Source organism: Lithobates pipiens, unplaced genomic scaffold, assembly GCF_037356315.1.
Source record: "Lithobates pipiens isolate NorthernLeopardFrog02 unplaced genomic scaffold, aLitPip1_a1.2 Scaffold_28, whole genome shotgun sequence".
Classification (NCBI taxonomy): domain Eukaryota; kingdom Metazoa; phylum Chordata; class Amphibia; order Anura; family Ranidae; genus Lithobates; species Lithobates pipiens.
Window position 1 is genome coordinate 26,271,812 of NW_027507789.1, and position 23,001 is coordinate 26,294,812.

Below are 23,001 nucleotides of genomic sequence, written 5' to 3' on the forward strand. Positions count from 1 at the left end.
CTGTATGAGCAAACTATTTACAACTATCGGAGGAGAATAGAGACCCAGTCAGGAGGATATATTGCTGCTCTGAGGATTTTGTGCCTTACATGCCGATCTGTAAAAGGGGAGGAATGTTGATGTTGATGGGTGTTGGTCACTGATGTGTGGGAGTTTTGCACAAGAAAATTAAAGTGATATTAAAGTCTTGTTTAACCACTTCGCACCTGCACTATAGCCAAAAGATGGCTACAGTGTGGACGCTAACTGCCGGGAGGGCGTCCCTGGACGTCCTCCTGTTTACTTCCCCTCTGTGCACAGCCATGGGCGCGCATCAGGGAAGTTCTGTGCTGGCCGTGTCCCTCGGACACAGCCAGTCACAGATCGCTGTAAACGGCCAATCACATCGGCCATTTACAGTGCGATCGGCGTGTCCAATGAGAGGTGATCTCATATGTAAACATATGAGATCATCTCTCATCGCTGGCTCCCCTCCTCACACAGACAGCGTGTGAGGAGGGAGAGATGAACCGCTGCAGCGGTTAGTGAAAAAAAAATAAAAAATAAAAATAAAGTGCCCATCTGTCCCCACTGCCATCTGCCCCCAGTGCCACCTGTCATCAGTGTCATCTTTCCCCAGTGCCACGTATATGTGCCATCTCTCATCAGTGCCACGTATATGTGCCATCTGTCTTCAGTGCCACATAGTGCCATCTGTCATCAGTGTCACGTGTCATCAGTGCCACATATTAGTGCCATGTGTCATCAGTGTCATGTTTAAGTGCCATCTGTTATCAGTGCCACGTCAGTGTCACGTCTCATTGTCCTGGTGCTCCAGGGCCTTCAAAAGTGTAATAGGTAGTCAACAAGTTAGATGTGTAATTTATGCTTCTAGAACATGTGATGGCGCTCCCTGCATGTTGGGCCTCTCTATGTGGCCAGGCTGTAAAAAAGTCCCACACATGTGGTATCGTAATACTCAAGAGGAGTAGCAGAATTAATTTTGGGGCACTGTTTGTGTTATATATCCATGCCAAGTGAGAGAAATAACCTATTACAATGACAATTTTGTGGAAAAAAAAAATCTTAATTTTGCAAAGAATTGTGGGAAAAAATAACATCAAAAAGCTCACCATGCCTCTTACTAAATACTTTGGAATGTCTACTTTCAAAAAAAGGGGTCATTTGGGGGGTATTTGTACTTTCCTGGCTTGTTCGGGTCGCAAGAAATGAGATAGACCACCAGTACATCAGATGTGATCAATTTTGTATGATTTGCACCACAGCTTGTAGACTCTCTAACTTTCACAAAGACCAAATAATATCCACCAATTTGGTTTATTTTTACCAAAGATATGTAGCAGTATAAATTTTGGCCAAAATTTATGAAGAAAAATTAATAATTTGCAAAATTGTATCACAGAAACAAAGAAAAATTAGTTTTTTGTCAAATATATGCATTTTTTTCTCATTTATAGCGCAAAAAATAAAAAACCCAGAGGTGATCAAATACCACCAAAAGAAAGCTCTATTTGTGGGAGAAAAAGGGCAAAAAATGCATTTGGGTACAGTGTTACATGACTGAGTAATTGTCATTCAAAGTGTGAGAGCACCGAAAGCTGAAAATTGGTCTGGGCAGGAGGGGGGTTTAAGTGCCCAGTAGGCAAGTGGTTAAAAATAACAAACATGTTATTCTTACCTGCCCTGTGCAGTGGATTTGCACAGAGCAGTCCAGATCCTCCTTTTCTCGGGCCCCTCCCTCATGCTGAGTGCCCCCACAGCAAGCAGCTTGCTATGGGAGGCATCCGAGCCACTGCTCTGTGTGTCCATTCAGACACGGAGCCGTGATTCGGCCCTGCCTCCTCTCTCTTTGGCTCACCGACTTTGACAGCAGTGGGAGCCAATGGAGCCCGCTGCTGTGTCTCAGCCAAACAGGAGGGAGAATTCCAGAAGCCGTGGCTCTCGTGCAACATCGCTGGATCAAGATGGGGCTCAGGTAAGTATTAGGGGGGCTGCTACACATAGAATGCATTAAGATAAATATCCTTCTGCCTTTATGCACATGAAATAGGAATTTTTAATAATTTAATTATACTTTGGTTTACTGTATATTTATTTGGATGTATTGACAATTGACCTATGTTTAACATTTTATTGAAAATATTTTTAAAATAGTGTATGGTTATCTATTTGGATACTTACACAGCACTGCATAGTGTGTAGAATTGATTTAACTTCCACTATTCATTTATTATAGGTTTGAGGTTGCAGAAGCAGTGGAAGTGTTGATTTGTCCATTATTTGTACACTGGAAATGTATTTATTCAGCCATGATAAGCACAGAGTAGGGGTGATTTGTGATCTTTACACCCCTTTCAAACCAGGGCGTTTTGCAGGCGCTATAGCGTTAGAAATGGCGCCTGCAATCCGCCCTAAAGAAGCTGCACAATTGTATGTAGTGTGAAAGCCCCGAGGGCTTTCACACTACAGCGGTGCGCTGGCAGGACGTCAGAAAAAAGTCCTGCCAGCAGCTTCTTTGGAGCGGTGAAGGAGCGGTGTGTTTACCACTCCTCCACCGCTGCTTCCCATTGAAATCAATGGGGCAGCGCTGTATTACCGCCGGCAAAACGCTGCTATTGCGGCATATTGCCGGCGGTTTTAACCCTTTCGCGGCCGCTAGCGGGGGTAAAGCGCCCCGCTAGCGGCCGAAATGCGCCGCTAAAAATAGCTGCGTTTTAACGCCGACGCAAAGCGCGGTGTGGTGTGAAAGGGGTCTTAGCTAGTGTTAGGTGGACTACGTGTGTTTATTTGTTAAACTTGAGTTTACCTCCGATCTGCATCCTTAGGTGCTTGTAAAAGCCTATATGTGTTGGTGGGTGAGTTCATAATCAGCCTCTGGGAAAGTTTATTATACTTTGTCTGCATTTTGGTTGTCATTTATGGTTTTATATTTTCATACTCGTTTGCCGTAGCTGCAAGGGAAACAATAAAAATCAGAGAGAGAAATCATCATGACAGAGACATCTTTGCTCAAGGATTTAACAAGATAATCTTTTCAAAGCAAAATAGTGTAACTACAACACTGTGGGAATGTTCCATAGCAAGAAAATTGTGAGATTGGAGTTTCCTGTTCCTGAAGACACCCAACAGAAAAGGCCAAATGCGTTGGGAAGGACTTTTGGTTCCTGGTGATGTCACTTCCGGCCAGCAGAGCACAGGCTGGATGCAGCACTTCCAGGTTCTTCCTTGTAAGTCGTTTATTATACTGGATGTTTTTATTGGATTTTTTTTTTTAGATAAGTACAACTATTTTAGTGCACTAAATTAACGGATAAGTTCACTTTAAAAAATAAATAAAAAAAGCCAATTTTTTTGCAGGAGAAAGAAATGTGCATTTACTATTTATTTTTTAGGAGCCTGGAAAGCATTGCACCAACGATCAGTAGATTGCTGATGCCATGTAGGCCTCCTGCAGACTGTCAGTGTGAATGACGCGGCCGTGCGGGGGTTTTCAACTAGTGACAGCTAGCATGGGAAACTTCTCCTGGTACTGCTGTCACGAGGAGAGAGGGCAGTGGGGAGCTGCTGCAGCATTGGGATTGTGTTACATATTCCACCCACTTTTAGGATGGATCATGTAACATGTTCCCAAAGGTAAACATATCCTTTACTAAAAATATGGATGCTTAGAAAACCCTTGAGCTTGAGGGGGTAGAAGAAGAATTGTGGGTCAGGTAATGTAACTTGGAGTAACAAAAATAATGTTTTGATGCAGGATAAGAAGGGGTTGATCTGTGTTAACCCTTAGCTTTATATAGCTGAGGTAAGTGAGTACTCTAGACCCTGTTGCAACTTGGAGTACATCCAGTGAAAAGCTAAAAAGATGTTCCCCCACAAAAAGTCAGAGTAACAAGACTTTCTTGGATATGGCCAAAATAAAAGATTAATCAAGATAAAACCCAACTAGTATTTAGTGGCATGTCAGACAAAGTTCAATGTGACGATCGTCCATAGTCAATAGAATGAGTGTATGTGTCTATGCAAACAGGTGCCAGTTTAGGGATTTTGACCAATCAACCAAAGTCTGGGCTAGAAACTGCTTAGGGGCAAGGAATTGTTTGTCTGGATGTTTCTAATCCTTATAGAGAAATTCACCAAATGTAGGATAAAGAGGAAAAACCTTGGTGGAACGCACGAGAACTAAGCAAAGATTCCGTAATAGAGAAAGAACAGTGGAATCCTCTAATGTTAGAGGGGAACACACAGCCTTGATTACAAACCGTTTTCTTTGGTTTAGATGAGATAACAGCCGACTAAAGTTCACCTGGTATGATTTTCTACCCAAAGCGGAGAGAGGGACTCAGCATTCAACAACAAATCCTTGGAGGATCTCTGACAAAATCAGAAATAATAGCATCTCTGCATTCGATTCTGCTGGGGAGGGTGGTGGTGGACGTTTTAAGCCCTTCTGATCAGGTGGAGCAAAAAGCTGTATAACAGAAGAAAGAATGCAGCAGTTCCGACCGGGAGCTATATGAAGTGAAGTGCAGAAGGAAAACCCTGTACCAGGCTTATCCTTACATAAAATGCAAATAGGGTTCAAAATTGTGGGTTGCTGCAAAATTGTATTGCACTATAAAGCAAGAAAAAAAACGACCCCAGTCCCTCAGGAATACTTGTGGACCAGCTGATGAGGCATGACAGTGCAATCATCACTGCATGGGAAGCTCAAAAATACAGGTGGGTTGGTCAGTTGTCACATGCAATTTTTCTGTAAGCAGCGGTCAGTGGAAAAGAAAAACTGTTAGCAGTAGACCATGGAGAGCTGCCTGTCATTTCTCCACAAAATTTCACCACCGGTGAATTAAAAAAAAAAACTCCATCAGGTACCCCCCAAGCCTTGCTTTATTGTTTCTAGCAGAACCAATATGCGGGTAAAAAAAATCAGTGCAGCATTCCTCAAGCACATCTATAATGCTCTGGCAGAGTAAGGATAAGCAGCCTGGTATAGTAGGAGAGGATGGGACTCGCATTCTAGATCCTTTCTTGCTGTGTCATCAAGTCCAAGCCTGAGTAACTAATAAAAGCTGTAAATTTGAATGGCAGCCCAGCCAACAAAGCACAAAAAAGGCTTCATGTAAAATGGCAGTCCAGGCATATATAAGAGCCCAGTCGCCAGAAGGCTGCTCACTAAAACATCCAACCATTGAGACCATTTTTTCTTTATCAGGACCTCACAGCTAAGCATGTCTGAGCTAGGAAAAAAAACAGCTAATTTACCACAATCCAATATAGGCTCTTCCCATTTCCTCTTTGGCCACAGAGCCCACACCGCCACAAAGCACCCCCTCCGTGTTGAGGGCATGTGGCCTGGTATGGTTCGCCCCCCCCCCCCCCCACCCTTTGCTTTCCTGACCTGCCATGCTGCATGCTCAGATAAGGGTCTGGCATGGATTTTTTATATTTTGGGGTTGGGTGAACCATACCAAAGAAGAGAACCATTCTTTTCTTTTTTTTTGCAGTTGCAAACATAAGTCAATTTAAACGTGATTTGACTTGTTTTTTTTTCCATTTAGAAATGTAATTTTTGCTGCAGCATGCTCTATGCATGCTACAGATGTACCACTTTACAGCAGACTAAGGGGACCCCCAGGCACTATATTTAAAGGAATTTTTCATTTTTTATTGTCGCACTTTAAGCATTATTAAAATCACTGCTCCTGAAAAAAAACTATTGTTTTAAAAAACTTTTTTTGCATTGATACATGTCCCCTAGGGCAGTACCCAGACCCCCGTATCCCTTTTATGGCCAATTAAATTAATTAACTTGCACATAAGCCTTCAAAATGGGGACTTCCTGTTCACAGTTTTTTCCGGCTCCCATAGACTTCAATGGGGTTCGCCTTTCGGGTCAGAAATTCTGCTGCGAACCGAACAAGGGGGTGTTTGGCCCATTTCTACATCTCAAATTTCCATATGATGTGTGAAACGTAAAAAAAAAAAAAAAAAACAATCTATAACCTCTGACACAAAATAATCTAATCATATACAAAGTGATATACCAAAATAAAATAAAAAATTCTTAGAAAATCACGTGTAAATTCTGCATATACTAGTGATGTAAACAATTCAGCGCATGTGCAAATTCTGCATATAATAATGATGTAACCAATTCACAATGTCTGTGCAACTGTAAAATTGTGTGAGAAATGTATATATAAATATAAGTGCAGTCCTTATTGTGATTCAGTGGGGAAAGTCCAATTTCTTATTGCCATGCTGGTTATCACCACCAATCCACTGAGTGCTTCTTAAAGTGCTCAATTAGTTTCAGCTGGTGAAACACCTCACTCTCTCCTCACCTGAATGCCAGTGACCTCACAATTAAGTTCGGTCAAAGCACACTTTCCATCTGCACTATAGTAAATAGAGGTCCTAATCTCCTTAAGTCTCCTCCTTAGTGTCTCATTCCATAATCTCCTCCACATCCGTGTGTATAAAAGAAATAAATCTTCGATAGTGCTTTAACCTAAGACCAGGTGATGTTTATTAAAGTATAACAAAGTAGTTACTCACATGTTTTGGGTGCTTAGCGCACCACACTGACATTGCTTAAAAAAAAAAAAAAAAATCATACAGTCTACTGTCTCCGTGACATAGCTCTAGCCGCTGGTGTACAGGTTCTACCACCGGGAACAGCCACCGTGCTGCCCTCTTGCTCCAACACCCAAAAAATGTGATTAGCTACTTAGTTATACTTTAATACACATCACCTGGTTTTAAGATGAAGCATTATCGGAGAGTTCCTCGCTGACAGCTGAATGTAAAAAAAAAAACCTTATTGTGGACAATAAAAAATAAGTGAAAAAAAACTGCGAGGGGGGGTCCCTACCCAAATCCATACCATGCCCGTTGGCATTTTAAGGGGAACTTTTTTTTAAACGCTATTGGGTTCCCCTCATAATTCATAACAGATCTTTATCCAAGCAAGCAGGCTAGGAAAGGAGGGGGAACCATACGAGGCCACATGAGTGGGTGCTTTGGGGCAGGGGAGGCTCTGCCCCCTGCCCCAAAGCACCTTTTCCCCATATTGATGGGGACAAGGGCTTCTTCCCCATGACGCTGGCCAGTGTCCCCCGGGGTAGATCCATTGTCAATCACAGCGCCCACAGCCAGCCAGAAAAAAAAAAAGCTTTGCTTGCGCCCTAGGGTCCCACTGTCTGCAGAGCCCCCCTGTCCGAAAGCACCCCCCATGTTGAGGGCATGTGGCCTGGTATGGTTCAGGAGGAGGGTACTCACTCGTCCTCGCCCCTTACCTTGCCAGTCAGGCTGCCTGCGTGGATAATGGTCTGTAGGGATTTTTTTGTTTAATTTTAGTGTGGGGTTCTCCTTAAAATCCGTACTGGACCCAAAAGGCCCTGGTATAGATTTTGGGGGGGGGGGGGGCTCACGCTGTTTTTTCCCCATATTTAATTTGCGTTCAAAACTGATGACATGTGCAATTTAGATGCATTCCCATAGAAGGCAATAGCCAAGAATTTGCATCTGAACCACACCGCAGTGCTCAGAAAATACACAGGACTCTTTTTCAAGTTGCAGCGAATTCGCACTGCCATTGTACCGCATATATATGAACCGTAGAACACCATAGAGAATGCATCCAATTTGCATATATGTGAACGGAGCCTGACTTGTGAGGGAGAAATGAGTAGTCGGTTAAGGTTTTCCAACCTTATCTAAAAAACCTATTGCCCTGAATAGGCAGGCTGAATTCTCTGTACTCATTTCAAAACTTAAATTTTCAATTTTGACTGGAGTGTACTTCCAATTGACCATAAACTCGCAACAAAACAAGAGTCATTTTTCTAGCATACTCAGACTGTAAATAAGAAGAGTGGCGCTGCCAAGAGATTTTTACTAACTGAGCCCGTTTCCCCAGATCTTCATCTGTCTGTAGAGCGATTTTTTAGTCTCCTGCTTGAGTGTGCTCCTGCTTAATGGAGATCTGTCTGCAAAACAGAAAGTCCTTTCAGCAGCCAGCACACTCCTATTTGTCTTCACCCTCTAGCTTTTTTTCCCCGTCGAGAAAACCCAAGCTTAAATGAGTTAATGGGCTATGGAGCCTTTCAGACAGCTATATGTAGAAAGGATTAAGTATCAGGATCATATTGTTGCTGTGCTCTGTGTCAATAGGGAGAAATATGCCACTCTGTAGAGCCTGTAATAACATGTTCAGCTGAATTACACGACTCTTTCTCTTGCATGTAACACAACTGGAAAAATGACATCTATTATTATTCATCTGTTAAGGACACTCTCCCTTACAATTTATATTAAGATAAAGTACAACACTGGAAACCTTCTGTAGAGAATTTTTAAAAATAAAATTCAAAAGAAAAAACTTAAATCCAGGATAGTGTATTAAATGGACACTTCGCTGAGACATGAAAATGCTGCACTTAAAAGGGAAACTATTGTGAGTTTTCTGTGAGTAGACCTTTTATTATCGTAACATTTACCTAAGAGCAACTCGGGATTACATTTTGACATGTTGGCTGTTCAAAATGTGTATGTATGGATGTGGTTATAATACAATACAATACACCGTATTAATGGGAGGTTCTAAAGCAAACCTGAGCTTTTTTCCATGGAGAACAAAACAACAGGTTCAGTGGTCCCATCAGCAGTACTACTTGCCTTCCCTTCACTCCCAAAGTGTTTTGTTTGGCAGGAGCAAAGAAAAATGGCCTGGTACTTACAGGAATATGGGGGGGGGAAGACGACACAAGACTCAGTCCCCTTCCTTTCTACTGCCTAGGCACGTATTTTTGTCACATGCAGGCAGGGAGAAAGAGTCCTCAAACTTGTGAAAGCTGCAAGACAAATGGATAATTCTTGACCAAATGAAGCACAGAAGCTGTGGGAAGACGGGTATGATCTGGGGTGTCCAACCTACAGCCCAAGACCGCTATGAATGAGATCCAACACAAAATTGTAAACTTAAAAGAAGTAGAATGGCCAAAGATGGTCCAGGCTTGGAAAAGATCCTGACCTTATGGTCAGGATCTACCCAAAAGACTGGACCAGCACTTTGCTCAGCTTCTCAGCGATCCACTAAGAGCCTGAGCCAACTTCTATTTGACCAGCTGCCATACACACTGGCCAATGCCACCCGTTATTTGGCCCGTGTGTAATAGTCTTTAAAGACACTTTATTAATCTGAATTTTCTGTGAGGAAGGAAGATTTGGCAATTCAGTATCTGTACTCTGTCCTAAAAATCCAAAGGATGTCTTCTGTGATCCTTGGTTAAAGCATAATAGACAGAAAAAAGCTTTGTGTAGGCCCCATGACATCATGAGCCTAGAAGCAGCCACACCAGAGGGAGCTTGGAAGTCATTCTCCTAACAATCCTTATTGGCCAATTTTTTTTCAACCAGGCTACACCTATTGCAGTTTTTGCAATGGCCACATTTTTACTCCATACTTAAAAGGTGTGTGTCTATACAGTATATAGTCACATAAAAAAGGAAAAACCAAACCTTTTGATTCAATAACACAAAACAAGCAAGAGAATATCTATAGAATCCACTGCTTACAGAAATGACATACAAAAACCACATCAAGGAACTAAAGAGCAAACAACTTGAGGTGCGCAGAACCATGTACAAACACCACTAACTTTCCTGAAATACAAATAAGCTCAGGGAAATTTCCACCATTAACCACTTCAATACTGGGCACTTCTACCCCCTTCCTGCCCAAGCCAATTTTTAGCTTTCACTTTAAATGACAATTAGACAGTCATGCAACAACTGTACCCAAACTAGATTTTTATAATTTTGTTCAAGCAACTACAGCTTTTTTTGGTGGTATTTAATCACAGTTTTTTTTTTTTCATTTTTGCTAAATAAACTAAAAAAGACTGAACATTTTAAAATAAAATTTTGCACATAAATAATTGTTCTTCATAAATTTAGGTAAAGTGTATTCTGCTATCTATTATTTAGTCTATGTGAAAGTTAAAGAGTCCACAAACTATGGTATATATCTGTAAATTGATCAACCCTGATGGCCTAGCTCATTTCTTGAGGCCCAAAAATGGCAGGACAGTACAAAAAATTTTTTGGGGGGGGAAAATGGAAAAAATGAAAAAATAAATAAATATCACCAGTGCAAGAGAGTGTGATCATATAACTTGTGTGGAGCTGATCAGGGACATTGGTGACAATATGGGGAAAAAAAACATGTTTTTTTTCAATTTTTATTTTTTGTTAAGATTTTTTAAAGTGGTTTGGTACCTAAAAATGAAAGTTCATGTTATTAAAATCAACAGATAGCATACTTACCTAAACGAACCCTGAAAAAAAAAAATATTATTTACTTACCTTTTATTTCTGATGTTTCAGCTGACTTCCGGGTTGTCCTCCCGTGGGAGTAGGCGTGGCTATCGTCCTCGCAATGGTCCCTGGGAAATTTCCCAAGAATCCATGGGGGACAATGAAAGTTTTTCTTTCCTTGTCACTGCTCTCACTGAGCATGTGCAAGATGGAGCGGAGCATGCTGGGAGCCAGATGTCATCATATACCAGGAAGTAAATGCCTGTGGGCTTCAGACGCCCACAGTTAAAATGGAAAACGCCAGAGCAGGTTTTTATAAGTCATCCTGAGGAAAAGATTTGTCGCGCCGGGGGTCAAATAAACGCCGGACGTGGATGCCAATCGAAGGTAGCACTCGCCCACCTGTGAGACAGGTAATAAAAAAATAAAAAAAGAGCGGAATCCCGCTTTAAACACACTGTAACCAGAGTAATATAATGTTACCATAGTACCATTGTACTACTCTGGGTAAGTGATCGGGATTTATTTTTATTTTTTTACACATTATGATTGCTTATATAGTGCTTTTCATTATAAGCAAGCATTTTACTGAATGAAACTGATTCATTCAGTTGTTTTGATCAGCTGTGATTGGCCAGAGCTAATTACATGGTACAGATGGGCTGTGATTGGCCCTATGTGTACCATATGATCACACCGTGCAATAACAGCTACCAACACAATTGTACACAGTGGATGGCATGAAAGGAAATACATGGTTTACAACGGTCATGTGATCTGCTGTGATTGGTCACATCGGTCAGATGGTAGCGGCAGGGAACCAGTACACTGATCAGTCATCAGTGGAGACAGCCAATCGGGAAGACGAGAGGCCCAACCAGCTGTCATTTTGTTATAGGCTGGGTGGGAACTGGTTAAATACAGCATTTCAAAGGCTAATAATAGTAGATAATTTAGTTTATATAAAACAATATTGACTACATTAAATAAAAAATAAAAATAAAAGTTACAGAAGCACACAAGAATGGATAATATTGGCTCAGAAAAGTTTTCGAAAAAATGATGTTAGGGATCACGTACACGGGATGTTTTTACAACCTCTCCTGAATGATTTAAGTTGACAGATAGTAAACCCACATTTAAAATGTCCATTTTGCCGCGTTTAGCTGCGTTTGGATTTAGAAGTGTTAAAAAAAAAAAAAAGAAATAGCCAAAAATAGCCTCTGGCGCTTGAAATGCCTCTAAGCTCAGCTTCTGAACCCATTTTTTTGCGTTCCAAAAAAAAACTCTAAAAGACTGTAATTCACCCTGTAGCATGGTACCCTCTTTTTGTAGGGGTGCAGAAAAAAGTTCTTTGATTATGTGTTTTGGGTGTTCGTTTTGTGGGGGTTCTGTTTTTTTTTGGGGGGGGGGGAGGACGCTTTGTTTTTGAGAGAAGGAGTGTTAGGGAGGGGGAGGTGATAATAACCACTTAAGCCCCGGACCATTTTGCTGGCTTAAGACCAGACCAGTTTTTGCGATTCAGTACTGCGTTGTTTTAACTGACAATTGCGCAGTCGTACGACGTGGCTCCCAAACAAAATTGATGTCCTTTTTTTTCCCCACAAATAGAGCTTTCTTTTGGTGGTATTTGATCACCCCTGTGGTTTTTATTTTTTGCGCTATAAACAAAAATAGAGCGACAATTTTGAAAAAAACGCATTATTTTTTACCTTTTGTTATAATATCCCCCAAAAATATATATAAAAAACATTTTTTCCCCTCAGTTTAGGCCGATACGTATTCTTCTACATATTTTTGGTAAAAAAAAATCGCAATAAGCGATACTGTTACTAACTGTGGGGGGCTGGGCTTTGTTTTAGTGAACACTGATCTCTGCTCCAATCACATGGAGCAGAGATCAGCGTCTCTTGTTGCTAGGCAGAACGGGGAGATGCTGTTTACAACGGCATCTCCTCGTTCAGCCGCCCCGTGAGACGATCGCGGGTATGCCTGTGGCGATCGAGTCCGCGGGACCCGCGACCGGACTCACTGGGGTCCCGACCGGCACGCGAGCGGCATTTAAAACTGGACGTACCTGTACGCCAGTATGCCTGCCCGTGCCATTCTGCCGACGTAAATCGGCATGTGTCGGTCGGGAAGTGGATAACAAATAACACTGTATTGACATATACAGATAAGATAACATACATGGGGCCTAAAAGAGCTTAGGAGGGAAAGCAGATTCTTTTCTTTTTTTATGGCTGATTACAGGTATTTTGGGTGGCTTGCCTCCCTCATTTGCTAACTTCAAGCCACCTTGAGTATAGAGCTGTAAGGAGTTTTAAGGCTGCATTCACACCTGAGAGTTTCAAAGTCACCCGTTTTTACAGAATTTTTTTACTGGGTTTTACCGCAATTTTGTTCAGGTCACCAGTGTAAAAGGCAGAAAACCACCTGTAATCTGCCACAAGGAAGTTAATGTTTTTTTTTTTTTTTTTTTGAGCTTAGGGCGTTTTTCAGGTGTTTTGCTTCATGTGACAAAACGCTCAGATGTGAACAGGTGCCATTGAAATGAATGGGATTTTGCTTGTTGGGCGTTTTTCAGTTTTTTTTTTTTCTGGAGTGTTATGAGCTGAAAACGATCAGGTGTGAATGCAGCCTAACTGTCAAAGAGTTTGCTGTCATGTTGAATGTCCTAAATGATGGCTGAGTATCTTACTCTTGTATTATCACCTTTGCTTAACATAGTCAACATAGTTATTTGTTTGTTGTAATGTGTACTTCCTGCAAGTAATAATGATTTTTTTTTTTTTTTTTATAATACAGAATACCCAGATTTAGGTTTGTTGTTGTGCAACTTCCTTGTGATTTTTGTGATTTAAAGGGGTTGTAAATCTTCGTGTTTTTTTACCTTAAAGTGGGGTACCCCCTAAAAAAAAAAAAATTAAAAGTCAACAGCTACAAATACTGCAGCTGCTGACTTTTAATAATCGGACACTTACCTGTCCCAGGGTCCAGTGATGCGGGAGAACGAAGCCCCCCCCCCCCCCCCCCTCGATCCCTGCTCCACTTGCGGCACCGTCATGCATACTGTGGGCAGGCACCCACTGCGCATGCGCGAGTGTCGCCGTGATACGCCGTACAGTCACCTGGGACATGTGACAGGTCCCAGGTGAATGTGCGGCGTGAGTGGAAGTGATGTCACCAGCCCGGGCAAGGCAGAAGGCAGACTACGAAGGACCCCCTAGCAACAGGTATTTAGAGGTGAGTAAAAAATTTTTTTGACAATTTTTGTTTTAAGAATTTTAAGCAACTTTTTATTTTTTGGTGGCAACACAACTTTAATGAATCCTATGCATTAAGGTGCAAAAACACCTGCCAGTGACCGGCGCCCCAGCCGCCCCCCCCTCCCCGTTTTACTTACCTGAACCCTTGAACTTGACCCACGGGGATGCACTGTCTCTCTGCCCGGGGGTTCTCGGCTCTTGATTGGATAGATTGATAGCAGCGCAGCCATTGGCTCCCGCTGCTGTCAATCAAATCTAATGACGTGAGCGCCAGGGGCGGGGAAGAGTCCTACATTCGGCCTCTATAGACGCCGAATGCTGGACTCAGGAGCGCGCCCGGAAAGTAAACCTCCTCTGGGAAGCGCTTCTCCGAAAGGGGTTATCAGATGAGGGGAGGAGCTGCGAAAGCCACCGGGGGACCCCAGAAGAGCAGGTTCGGGGACACTCTGTGCAAAACAAGCTGCACAGTGGAGGTAAGTATGACATGTTTGTTACTTTGTAAAAGGAAACTTAAAAAAAAAAAATCACTTTAACATTGCAGTCTATGGCACTCAAGTCGCAGCAAGCAGTGCAGGAACCTTTTTGTTGTGACTTGAATTGCACTGATTAGGAGGGCACCTGTTGCAATTAATATGCTTTGACTTGTTGTGTTGCAAGTCGCATGACAAGTTGCAGCAGTGTGAACTGGAAAAGAAAAGAATCAAAGAACGGTTGTTCTAGGGCAATGTTTCTCAGCTTTTTTTTCAGTCAATGCACCCTTTAAAACTATAACTATTATAACTATTTAAAACGCACATTTTCGAGGCACCCCATTCTAAATGTGGAAAACCAAGCTAATAATTTTACACAACACAGTAACATTCACACATGTTGGACACCCAACATTTGAGGTAATTTATTCTTCCAAAGCAAACACAACTTTGCACACTGGTAGTGACTAGTATCCCAGAGTTTCTCTTCTCCTTCAGTTCCTCTCCCTCACTCAGCTAATGTGACCGCAGTGCTGATGGAAAGAGGCAGGGGAGGGGCAAACAAGGATGCTGTGCAGGCACTCAACATCCTCCTTGTCCACTGATGACATAACTGGTTGTTAGGATGCCAGCAGCTAGAAGGTTGTAATGCTGCTCAATGAAAACCTATAACTTGGTGTAGCTAAAAGGCCGTTCTGATCCACCTGCTGGCTTGTATACAATTTTTGAGCATTTTTTTATATTTTTGCCAAGGCACCCCTGAAGAAACCTGGTTGAAAAAGGCTGTTCTAGGATATATACTCATTCAAGTGTTGAATGTTCAACAAACCTGGTGCAACAATGAATAGCTTACAGCTAAAGAAAGATGTTTGTGAGCGTATAGTCGGAGTTCTTGAATGACTAAAAACAACATTATTTTTGTGATCACCGACACAGCGACCTTTTTTCTTCCCAAACAGCTGCCAGGTTCTTTAGAACACACAAGTTCGGGTGGATTAGTCGAAAAACATACCTAACTTTCCCAAAGGTGGGCTATCAATGCCGAGCTGGACTAGAAGGCAAGGGTTCAAAAATGTGTCAAAATAAAGACAAGCAAGGAAAGGTGCCTACAGACTAACAGTCTCCGTGTAGGTTGGGGAATGTCCTTTGGACCCAAAGGGAGTAAGCAATCAGCCCCTGAATTTCACTCATGACAGGTATACTTTAGGCCTTAGGCCTCATGCACACTGGATGATTTTAGAGCTGCTGTTTTTGGCTTCAGAAGTTTTTTTTGTACAGTCAATAAACTCTCCGACATGTTATCTTATGTGTCCATGCACACAATGTTTATCATCAACTGTTTTTGGCTGGTGCGTTTTTTAGTTGTAAAAAACCCCAAAACTAGTGGGTTCTGGGAGGAGTTTTTCAGCTGTAAAAATGCTCTAACGTCAAAAAACGCCTAAAGCTCACCAGCATTTTTTACTTTTTTTTTTTACGTTTTTGGTTCCATTGAAGAAAAAAAAAAAAACGCTATTGCAAAAATGCTGAAAAACGTTGAAAAAATCACTGCAAAGCTACTGACGTTTCTATAACGTTATTATAACGTCCAGTGTGCATGAGGCCTCAGACAATAACATAGTTAGCTGTTCCTTCTAAAGAAGAATATAACATTCACATACTTATTCTTATGAAACGGAAAGGTTCCAGGGGAATTAGCTGGAATTCCAACCTCCAAAAACTCACAAATCCTGAAACGTTGATTGCGCAAACTCCTGTTCCCCCACCTGTCCTGGTCAGCTGGCAGAGTTTTCACTTAGTCGTTTAGTGGTTTTCTGGTTAAAGTGACTTAGTGGTAAATGGTGCGCCTTTGAAGTGGCAAAGCATGTAATGTCTGCTGTATACACTGCAGTTACCGAGTGTTATTCTTCATTACAGCATTAGTGCATGAGATGTGGGATTGGGGGAAATTGGAGGATTAAGGTCCAGGATTGCTAAACGCTTCTACTAAATGAATCAAGGGGATTGAAAGTGTCAGTGAACCTAGATTACAGTCTGATTTCCTTAGAATGGCAATTAATGAACACTTATCAGTATAAAAATTCCATGAACATTGCAGAACTAAAAATAACTGATTAAAAAAAAAAAAATCTAAGGAGGGAATTGTCCTCAAAGGGAAACTATAATGTGTTTTCAGTGGACAAGCATTTTGAATTACTACTGTAACATTTACCTGGTTAGAGTTTCCGAATTTTATTTGCCGTTTCATTTGAGTATTGTATTAAAGTGTTTGTTACCCCAGCATTTCATATTTCCAAAATATGCCTGCTGTACCATGTATTTGTATGAAAAAGTACCCTGTTCTCTTTGTATTGCTTCTTTTGTGTGAAATCCCTGGTGTTCCTGCCAGTCCCTCTGCTCTCCCATTAAAAACTCACTGCACTAAGCGGGAGAGCACACTGTGGTCAGTTCTCTAGCTCTGCTGGGAACTCAGCCTGCCCTCCTCCAATGATCAGACTTGTCCTGACACACCACCTCTGCATAGCCTCTCACTGGGAAGATCAGTTTTCTCTTGCCCCCCCCCAGCTCTTTTGAAGTTGAGAACAGAGGGAATGTGATCACTTATAAAAAAAAGGGTATTTATAATTTTTTTTATGTTTTATCTATACACAAATCATTTCAGTTTTAAACTGAACGGATAGTTTTACAAGGCGATTGTTTACAATCACCACTTTAAGTGTGTCCAACCCAAAAATGTTTTACTTAGATAGAATTGAAAAGGATGGGAACGCCTTTTAGGCTTGTAATACTCTCTGTTAAAATACAAAAGTGCTGCACTAATCTATATATGAATTAGTGTTGTTTTGCAAACACATCCAAACAGCAATTATTGTGAATAAATAAATGAATAAATAAAGTCCCTTCATTTCCTTGCTTATGTTCAGCCCCCTGGCTAAAAAAACTCAACAAAAACTATCTACAGTATGTCTAGCTAATACATTTAAAAAGTTGTATTTCCCTGCACCATAATTATATCAACTTTAATTTTGAGTGAAACTAAAATTGTCATTTAATGTTGGTTTTCATTCTGAATGGAGCTATACTTTAGTACCTCCTTCGGGATTCAGGTAAAATGACTTTATTCAAGGCTGCTTTTGCCTTAAATGTATAACTGAAACGCAATCTCAGCTAGTGCCCTCTGAGGGCAGCACGAGACAAACTTGTTAGCTCCTGGTCTCTGAGCTGCTTCCTGCTGCTGTGGACACTTTGGAAGGAACACAGAAATGCAAAATTAGCATTTTTGTATTGTTTCCTTGCCAAGAATAGTGGAGGTAAATGCAATAGTTGAGAAATAAACCTCTTTCATAAGGGTACAGGTGATGGAACAAAGCCAACGCGTTTCGGGGGACAAAGGACTCTCTCTTCTTTAGCGCTCCTCTTCTGCCAGCTCCAGCAATGTCTCCTCTCTACTTCCTTCTCTGTAGAGAGGAGATATTGCTGGAGCTGGCAGAAGAAGAGCCCTGAAGAAGGGGGAGTCCTCTGTCTCCCAAAATGCATTGGCTTTGTTCCATCACCTGTACCCTTATGAAAGCGGTTTATTTCTCAACTATGGCATTTTGAGCGCTTCTTTACATTTACCTCCTTTGATCAATACAGTAACAACCATTAGGTCGCATCCTGAGGTAGCAGCCCAGGCCCGCAACAGGGCACACTATTTTTACACAACAGCCGGACATCAAACCCTGGAAAGAAAGTTTTTCCTATTCTGCCCATCTGACATTCTGTCCACAACCAGTGACCTAATAAGACAGTCCAGCGCGATCACTATCCTTCAAAAACACTGCTAGGAATAGTGGCAGGATTGGGTGGGTCATGGGACAAAGCACCTGAAGTTGTGGCGGTGGAGGGTTGTGTGGCTTTTAATGGTCACTAGGTGAGCAGGAAAGTTTGTACCTGATAATTCTACTTAAAATATGAATGTGATCATGTTTTTGAAATAGCCTTCAACACAAATCCAACACAAGATAAATGCACAGAACTTTGGCACAAAATATTTTAAGCAATCAGTCCACCGAAGCTACTATTTTGGTTATGGTTGGTCTGTGTTGGGTTGACTCAGGCAATGGCTTTTTATCTCTCAGAAATACCAGCGGCTAGATCTAATGGCCCAGCTATGCAGGGAAAAGTAAGACCCCTTTGTAAAGTGACAAATGGGTAAACTGCCACCAGAGAGATTACAAGAAGCTACTGGATAGTTTAAGCACATCCAACAAAAACTGAAATATACATTTTTTACAGAATGAACCACTGTTTTTCCTGTCTGCTGGAACCTTACCGCTTACAGCTTTCCTGCGATGCATTTCAGGTGATGGTGAAGGCGATGGCAGACAGTCCAGGTGTGAGGATGTGGAATTATTTTTCTTCTGGATTTGCTCTTCCGTGAGATCAAGAAATCTGGTTATTGGCAGTCCAGCAACCGGCTGCTTATACCTTGCATACTGAAGAGCATCCATGATCCATCGCATTTCACGCCAAATTTCATCTGTTTGCTATTAAAACATGAAACATTTAAAATATATTTATGTTGAAGCTCTCATATTATCCTACATATATATTTGGCATGGCAGCATTACACAAACATTTTGAAAACTCTAGAACACCCCTTAGCCCACGTACACACGGTCGGAGATTTTGCCAACCAAATCCGTCGGATTTTGCCCGTCGGATTTAGTCCTACGGATTGTGTCCGAAACTGTTGCATACACACGGTCGGGCCAAGTTGGCGAAAAATCCGATCTTTCAGAACGTGATGACGTAATTTTGTTACGATGGGACTACATTCAGGCTAGTAGCCAATAGCTTTGATGTAGGAATTTGATCTGAGCATGCGTGGCACTTGGTCCGATCAAAATGCTCTACACATGATCGGATTAGGTCTGTCCGGCCCAGTTGGTTGGGAAATATTTCCAACATGTTGGAAATTTGGATCGGACGGAGATTCGAACGGAATCAGTCCGATGCATACCACACACAGTCGGATTATCCGACGGCGCGGTCCGATAAGACTCATTCCAACAGATTCTCCGACCGTGTGTACAAGGGCTTACTGTTTTTCAAAAGCATGTCTACTGTTACAAAAGGTGTAATGGCGCGTACATACAATCGGATATTTCAACAACACAATCCATGGGATTTCTTCCAAAGGATGTTGGCTCAAACTTGTCTTGCATACACACGGTCACACAATGTTGTCGGAAATTCCGAACATCAAGACGGCGGTGACGTACGACGAGCTAAAAAGATTAAAGTTCAATAGCGAGTGCGGCTCTTCTGCTTGATTCTGAGCATGTGTAGAACTCTGTGCTTCAGAATTGTGTACACACGATCATAATTTTACGACAACGGATTTTGTTGTCGGAAAATTTGAGATCCAGATCTCAAATTTTGTGTGTCGAAAATTCTGATGGAAAATGTCCGATCGAGCCTACACACTACCCATCGAACATTTTCCATTGGAAAATCTGACCGTGTGTATGCGGCATTAGACAGAGCACAGCAGCCATACACAATGGGGTGGTTGCACGCACCAAAGCTGGAATTGTGAGTTGTGTGAAGCTTTTGGGTTAAGCATTTTACTTGTGAGTGAGTTTTGATTTTTTTTTGGTACTCTTTTTATTGAAATTTTCATAATAAAGTTACAAACATTAAAACAGAGTCAACAGTCAGCACTACAATGTAGCAGAGTTTTGATTGTTTGTAAGTATTTTTAATGCAATGAGATTCTCTACTCTGTGTCTCTATATGTCAGTATCTGTTGTGAGCAACTAAGGAGATGAAACATTCATCTATCTCATTAGTGGGCATGTCTTTCCAATGCTATTGGCCTTCTTTATTAAGAGGTCCTTTATATCTGGTGTGTGTACTTTGCTTCTGGGGAATCCTTGAAGCTGTGGATTAAATACTCTAGGCACAACAATTATGAAAGTGTTATTTGGAACACCTTGCAGCACTGCATACGACTTTTGCAATTGATTCGGTAAATGGACTTTGGAGAACCTTTACTAACTCACTTGATTATCAATTTTACATTTATAGATTTCATTCATTAAGGTTTGCACTATAGTTTATATTTATGATATAATAATTGATTTTTACACTTGCATTATTTGATTGTTTCCATTTAGGTTAACAGAGGAGACTCAATAGCTCCTACAGAGCCGCTTGAAGAACTGTACAACTGAAACCAGAAGGTCTGAACAGCCACTAGGTGAGACCCAATGAACATGTGAATAGAAGACCAGGTGGTAGCCTTGCAAATCTGAGAAACAGATGCTTAATGTTGAAAAGCACATGAGGTACTAACTAATCTAGTGGAAAATATGCTTGACAGGGAAAGATGGAACTTTGTCCTAAATTCTATAGGCTTGAATGATGAGGTGCTGAAATAGTGGAACGAGAAGCAGGGTGTCCCCTACGAGCACCTTCAGGATAACAAAAACAGTCAAACTGTCTAAAGGAAGCTGAAGATGAGAGATAAACTTGAACAGCGCCCACCACATTAAGGAAATCTCCTTGATGTTGTTGATTAGGACATAGAAACAATGTCCCGGTTAAGATAAACGTGAGAAACCACCTAAGGAAGAAAAAAGACCTAAGGTCTAAGGAAAATCTTGTCTGTATTGAACAAGCAAATGTTCTTTACAGGTTAAGGCTTTTAACTCAAAAACGTGCCTCCCAGAGGTGATGGCAATGAAAAAGGCAACCTTATGAAAAACCATGGACAGAGGAACGTGTCGATGGTTTCCAAAGAGCTGAAAGAGCTAGGTTGAGATCCTATGGAGTCATTGGGGCATGCACATAGGGAATAAAATGGGCAACACTCTTGTACAAAGGCTTTCACTAAGGTGCAAAAAGAATCGCTAGGGCTGAGATTTGACCTTTGATGGAAATCAAGGCCATATGTTGATTCCAAACAAACTAGAGAAAAGACAGGATAAGTTACATAGAGTACATCCCTGGAATTGAATATCCTTTCCCCAAGCCATGAGAAATAGGCCTTTCCAGGGTGCTATCGTAGACTTTGTAGAGGTCAATTTTCTATGTGTCAAAAGCATAGGGATAACCAAATCAGGTATGTTGCTATCCTTTGGGACCTAGACTGATAAAGCCATCAATCAAGAAGCAGGGTGGTAAACGCGTCCTTTGGACAGAAGTTCTGGATGCTTTGAGAGTGCCCAAGAATACACCAGGAGTCTGACAAGGTCTGAGTACTACATCTGTCTGGGAAAGTACAATGCAATGAAATCATTGGCATTCCCTCCATCTTGATCCTGTAGGAAAGAGAAGAGTTTTGTAGAAGGCAGGCATACATCAGGATTGACTGATCCCACAGACTCTTCATAGCATCCGCTGCCAAGGCTAGAGGACTCCTAGACTTTGTGACAAACTTGTTTTTGAACATGGACATTGAGGTCCACGTTTGGCGGCCCACCTGTGACAGGAGTCTTGAATCACCTCGGGCTGAAAAGACTATTCTGAGCCCAGACATTGATGACTGAGGAAGTCCACCTGGCAATTTTTCATGCCTGGGATGTGCACAATGGACAGGGCTGGAACAGGAAGTTCCAACTGAGCCAAAATCTGATGTAAGCTGTATGTAAGATGTTGATGTAAGCCACTGCCATGGTGCTGTCCAACTTAAATCTGGTCAAAAGACCTAGCAGTCAAGAGGTCCAACATTGAAAGGGAAAACAATGCTGGACCTGTTCGACCTCTTGCACCAAGAAAGTGTCCATGACTCCTACCCAGCAAAGCAGGCTGTCATCCCTCATGGGAATCTGTCAGACCAGTGGGGGAAAGGATTTCCCTGACCTTAGGGTTGTACCTGTGACCCACCAAGCCAGGGAAAGACACATTTTGGGGGTCAAGTGCATGGAAAGGTTCAGAGACTGTCTTCTTGTTGCACACAGTGAGAATGTTGGTTGGCTCCTGGGCTGTATTGTCCAAATATGGGAGAGGAGGGTTTGCAGCTTTTCCTTAGGAAGGAAGATCCTAGGAGAAGTATCCAAGATACTCCAAGCAATGAGTTTATTCCAGCTTAATCTTCAGGAGGTTCAGGTTCCACGAGAGGTAAGCCCTGACCGACCTAATAGATTTCATACAGAACTTTTGAACCCAAATGAGGGTTTTGAAAACCTTTAGATCCAGTATGGGGGCAAATGCTGTCATTTGCTTTGGCAACTGTGAACAAATTTGAGTGGACAACCCAGGATCTTTCATCTTCCGGAACAATTGCGAAGACCCCTTGACAGAGGAGCTGCGCAAGGGCAGCATGGTGATCAGCTAATCTTTGCAGGCACGGTGGCAGGTTTGACATCATGAAGTGGGGTGGAAGCAGAGAATACAATTTTACTTTGTAGCCTCTGTAGACCCAAGTCTCAAGTTAAACGTCTCCTAAACTACGCACATTTAGGAGATATTTAAAGTACCTATAGCTAAGCCTTATTATAGGCTTAATATAGGTTCAAGTTCTAAAAAGGGGTTTACAACCACTTTAACCACTCAAATCTCTCCTTACCTTTTAACATGATCCCTGAACTTAACCCCCATCATCAACCTAGCCTATGTTAATATTTAGCCTAAATCTGAACTGTAGGCAAACCGCTATAGTAAATGCACAGATTAAATGTATGAGAGCTGTTTTATCTGCTAAAATGATTTGTACTGCTAACCATCCAGTCCTGAGATTTACACAGGTCCGTCATAAAACACAGTCTGGGCTGGCAGGGGTGGGGGGCTGATCTTTCCCTGCTGTTATTTTACTTTCACTTGCAAATCACCTCCCCATCCCCACCCTATGACCAGACAGTAACAGAAAAAGCAGCACATTAGCTAATCTCTTTGTCACTTTGCTTTCTCCTACTATCAGCATGATCCTAGCATTGCACATATCTTTTTTGTCTTCTTGT

At 41.8% G+C, this 23,001-nt stretch overlaps 1 protein-coding gene across 1 annotated transcript in view; it reads right to left on the bottom strand.

The window, feature by feature from the left end:
- Window positions 1-23,001, bottom strand: part of ANKFN1 (ankyrin repeat and fibronectin type III domain containing 1) — a 666,636-nt gene that overhangs the window by 35,485 nt on the left and 608,150 nt on the right. The window contains exon 19 of the mRNA XM_077458934.1: window positions 18,369-18,582. Coding sequence (XP_077315060.1) covers window positions 18,369-18,582 — 214 coding nt within the window. The remainder of the gene's footprint in view (window positions 1-18,368; window positions 18,583-23,001) is intronic.